The sequence below is a fragment of the Galeopterus variegatus genome, unplaced genomic scaffold (genome assembly GCF_000696425.1).
Source record: "Galeopterus variegatus unplaced genomic scaffold, G_variegatus-3.0.2 Scaffold190, whole genome shotgun sequence".
NCBI classification, from domain to species: Eukaryota; Metazoa; Chordata; class Mammalia; order Dermoptera; family Cynocephalidae; genus Galeopterus; species Galeopterus variegatus.
In genome coordinates, this window is record NW_007726301.1 from 199,455 (window position 1) to 204,249 (window position 4,795).

A 4,795-nucleotide genomic window follows, 5' to 3' on the forward strand; every position below is an offset into this window, starting at 1 on the left:
GAACTTTTTGAAGTACTCTCATATAAATTAGTTGAGGAACTGCTTTTTCCAGGGTTCTGGCTATGTACGCTTTTAGAATTTGTTTAATCTCAGTTTTTTGGAGGGTTTAGTAAAGAGAGTACACTTATCAGAGGAGAAGTTTACATTATTTCTTTGTGTGGCTCCCAAATACTGCCATCTCCTGTCTTTCTACCTTATTCCCTCCTGATCCTGACATCAGCAATTCTTTGAATCTATCAGAATCTACAATCTTTTCACTGTACTTCCCATCTCATATCCTCTCTTCCTTCAATAGCTTATATTCCACGGTCTATATTTTTTCATGTAATGTAAATATAAATTTCTTTTTACTTTTTCTGCGGTGCTTGGAAAACCCCACCTTAGTTAGATCCAACTCTCTGTTTCTCTATACCATTACCCCTACAGTTGGCCCATACAATTGTGGTCTCACTTCAACAGATGACCACTGATCTCAAGAGGCTCTATAGTCTTTCCTGGCAATATATTCTGTAGTCCATTCAGTCATTTTCTTAGATGTTATTGTCTCCTCTCCTCCAGAGACAACTGAATGAACCAATGAAGCAACGTAAGATTTTTTTTTTTTTAAATACTATACGGAAAACAACAGAACTATATTCATTCAACAAATATTTACCAAGTATCTATTATATGTGCTATTTTGGATTTTGGGAATATGGCTGTGAATCTAAAGAGATAAGTTCCTGCACTTGTGGAGCTAGAGAGGAGTAGTATAAATGGTGAGAAGTGCTATGGATATAAGGCAGGTTAAGGGAGACAGGGAGTTGGGGGTATGGGATATACTATTTTATAAAGGCTACGCCTAAGGAAAGGACTCATGGATAAGTGATATTTAAACAGAGATTTCAAATATGGAAGCAGATACTATGGAAGTCAAATGATCAACAGGGCAAATGACCTGAGGCAAGAGCATGACTGGAGTATTCAGAAACAGCAGGAAGAAACCATGAGGGAGGGAGGGTGATGAGAGATGCAGTCAGAGAAATATTAGGGGCCAGATCTTGTAGAGCCTTTTGGCCATTATAAGGACTTTGGCCTTTACTCTGAAAAGGGTAGGAAACAACTGGGGGATATTGAACAGAGGTGTGACATGACGTAACATGTTTTGAAAGGATCACTATGGCTGCTGTGTTAAGAATAAAACAATTGTGAGACCAGACAAAGGCATAAAATTAGTGTAGTAACTATAGTAATCCAGGTGGGAGGCACTCATGGCTTAGACTACAGTGGTAGCAATGGAAGTCGTGCAAAGTGGTCAGATTCTGGATATATTTCAAAAGTAGGTTTTTTTTGATAGATTGGATGTGGAGTATGAGAAGGGACAGCATGTTTTTTGGGTCGAAACACCTGGAAGGGTAGTTACTATTTACTGATAAGGGGAAAATAGCAGGAGGATCAGGCTGTTTGGTGTGTGTGTGTGTGGGGGGGGGTGATGGTGGTGTCATTGTCACTGACCAGTTGGATGAGTTCAGAGAAAGCTGTAGCTTGAAGATTTAAGTTTGGCTGTCAACAGCATGTAGGTGGTATTTAAAGCCGTGATGAAATTGCTTTGGGGATGTGTAGAAAAGAGAGCTGAGAACTGAACTCTAGAGAACTCAAAAAGGCATAAGCTCTAGATTGGTTATCTAGGAGGAATTAGCTAAGATAATAGGAGTGGCCAGCAGGTTAGGTAGAGAAACAAAAGTGGGGACAGACTTTGAGGTATGGATATAGCGGTGTGGGGAGTAGGATGCAGGGGATGAGAGGTGACATGGGAATTTAGGGCTTCTTCTAGTGACTGATATTAACAAGAATAAAGGACACAATGAGGAGTCCTGGAAATGGTATGGGGTTGCTGTGAGTTATTATGGGGAAGAAAGGCTGGATGCTTTCAAGGATGCCCAGGGAGAGGTCAGTGTATGTGTCCTTTGTATCAACATGAAGGTTGGATTCTTAATATTTTATAGAAAGGAAACATGTTTTTAAACATGTTTCCTTTCTATTTCAAATGAAGAGTAGGTTAAAAATTAGTAGTAGGGTTCCATTGCTACTAAAATTGATAGAAAACTTAATAGCAGTAGTTCTCAACTTTGACTATACATTGGAAACATCTGGGGACTTTCAGAATTACTGATACTTGGATCCTAACTACAGATTGGTCTGGGGTGTGACCCTCGTACTTGGGCTTTTGAAAAGCTTCCCAGATGATGTTAATTTGCAGCCAACGTTGTGAACCACTGCCTTCTAGAAATAAATTCATTTCACAAATGAAATTCACTATTGTTTGGTTGCATTTGGCATATATATATATATATTTTTTTTTTTTTTGTCTTTTTCGTGATCAGTAAGGGGTTCACAACCCTTGGCTTGGTGTGGCCCGCACCGCACTCAGCCAGTGAGCGCACTGGCCATCCCTATATAGGATCCGAACCCATCGCGGGAGCGCCGCTGCGCTCCGAAGCACCGCACTCTCCCAAGTGCGCCACGGGACTGGCCCTGGCATTTTTCCTCAAACGGCTCAATAATTAATGTTGTACTATTTGCTTGTTAGCTCATAAGCAAATCCTTGGTTTAAATTTTTTTGGAGCTATTTGGCTTAAGTAAAAATTTAATCTACTCTCATGCAGGTGAAAGATGTACAGGTAACTGAAACCATAACAAATTACTCAACCTGCCTAAACCTTAGTTTGTTCATTCTTCTGTAGAACTGGAATAATGAAAGTCGTAATGAAAGCCTCAGGTTGATGTGGGAATATAAATGAGGTAATAGAAGAAGCCTACTGAGCCAAATACAAAGCAAGCACTTGATGTGCCCTGACCACAAAAAGAGTGAGAAACAGTGAAAACGTTTATACTTTATCTAGGTACCTATACGTGTGTTTTTGGACCTATCCTCATTGCCCTGTATACCTTTAAGCAAGCCAGTGGAACTCTTAAGACTAGATTTAATGACTCCGTATTTGAACACCTCTAACAGAGAAGTAAAGGTAAGGACAACATGCAAAATGATTTCTTGTCATATTCAAAATAAAGACCTTAAACTAGGTAATACTTTATATATACCTAGATTTAGCCACTTTCTTTGAAGATTTAAGTCATCTTTTTTCTGAATAATATGCAAAAACGGATTAGTAAATATTAGTGAATAAAATAGGTTAATATCAATTTGAATTGGGTTAAATGTATGTTTAATAAATTTTATATTTAAAATTGACAAGAAAGATGACTTACCTGTCCATGTCTACACTATATACCCTGATGAAATTTTTATAATTTAATTTTTCATAGGTACACATTTGTAATGACTTACCTGTCCATATCTACACTATATACCCTGATGAAATTTTTATAATTTAATTTTTCATAGGTACACATTTGTAAATCTGGACAAGTGACTGCTATTCCATTTTGGTATCATATGTACCTTGATGAAGAGATTAGGTTGGATACTTCAAGTGAAGCCTCCCACTGGAAACAAGCTGCAGTTGTTTTAGACAATCCCATCCAGGTTGAAATGGGAGAGGAACTCGTACTCAGCGTTCAGCACCACAAAAGCAATGTCAGCATCACAGTAAAGCAATGAAGAGTAGTTTTCATTATAAATACAAAATTCTTGCCTGAATTAGTGGGGTTGTAATCATAAAATAGGTGTATAAAATTTTAATTCCTTGTAATGGTCAAATATATTAAAAAATTTACATTAATAAAGGATATTTAAAAGATTCTACATCAAAGAGCAGCATTATTATAAAAATATTGCAGACTTACTTTTTGAAATAGGATACACATTAGTTTTTCAAGTTAGGAAGCTATTTTTGCTTGACTTTACTTAATAGAGATTTTAAAAGTCTTAGTCTCATCATGTGTAAGTAAAGCAAAACTTTAATTTTTTAGGCATCTTGGCTTTTTTTCTTAAGTGTAATTTTATAATAGAGAAACATTGAAAGGTAGGCATCCAGTGTGAAGACTGTGGTTACCTGTAATTTTCAGCTTGTTTCCTTTTAAGTACCGGGTACTTCTGAAGTACCTCCTCAGGTTTTATGTTTTGCAAATGCAAGTTCGAATAAGAATTTAAGCTGTAAGCTAAATGTAGTAATTGAAAGAGTAAAGGAGTTAGGGAAGAAACAAATCTTCAGGAGGCAGCATTTTTCCTGGTCTACTTTGGCAAAGGAGAATTTAAAAGCTGATAACAAAACAAAATTCAAGAAAAATTTAATTTTAAACCAGTAATTTTCCAAAATTTTGATTTGGATGCACAGTAAGAGATATAATAATTGGTCCAACGTTTTACAGGTTTTAGAAACAGGGAGATTAATAAGGAAGATCATTATCATGCCTTGTATATGCTGTGTGCTTTGTGTAAGTCACACAACAAGATGTATCTTTGCCTATTGTCATTACCTCTATTATTATACTACTCAACTTTTTAAAAATTTTAAATAAATTTTATTGTATATATTTAAGGTATACAACATAATGTTATAGGATATATACAGATAGTAAAAAGGTTACCATAGTAAAGCAAGTTAACATAACCGTCATATCACTGTTATCCATTTTTTGTTTTTGTGGCAAGAGCAGTTAAAATGTACTTATTTAGCATGAATCCCGAATACAATTTTGTTACCTGTAGTCCTCATGTACATTACATTTCTAGACTTCATCCTACATATCTGCTACTTTGTGTTCTCTGACCCACCTCTCCCCATTTCTGCCCACCCAACCCAACCACTGGTTTTGTTCTCTATTGCTGTATATTTGAATTTTTTTTTTTAAG

The 4,795-nt window shown here is 36.3% G+C and overlaps 1 protein-coding gene across 1 annotated transcript in view; it reads left to right on the top strand.

Annotated features, from left to right (window-relative positions):
- PRMT9 (protein arginine methyltransferase 9) overlaps positions 1 to 4,476 on the top strand; it is a 37,146-nt gene extending 32,670 nt beyond the window's left edge. Inside the window, exons 10-11 of the mRNA XM_008564725.1 lie at positions 2,883 to 3,005; positions 3,386 to 4,476. Of these exons, the coding sequence (XP_008562947.1) occupies positions 2,883 to 3,005; positions 3,386 to 3,601 (339 nt within the window). The 3' untranslated portion in view covers positions 3,602 to 4,476. The remainder of the gene's footprint in view (positions 1 to 2,882; positions 3,006 to 3,385) is intronic.
- Positions 4,477 to 4,795: the final 319 nt, after the last annotated feature.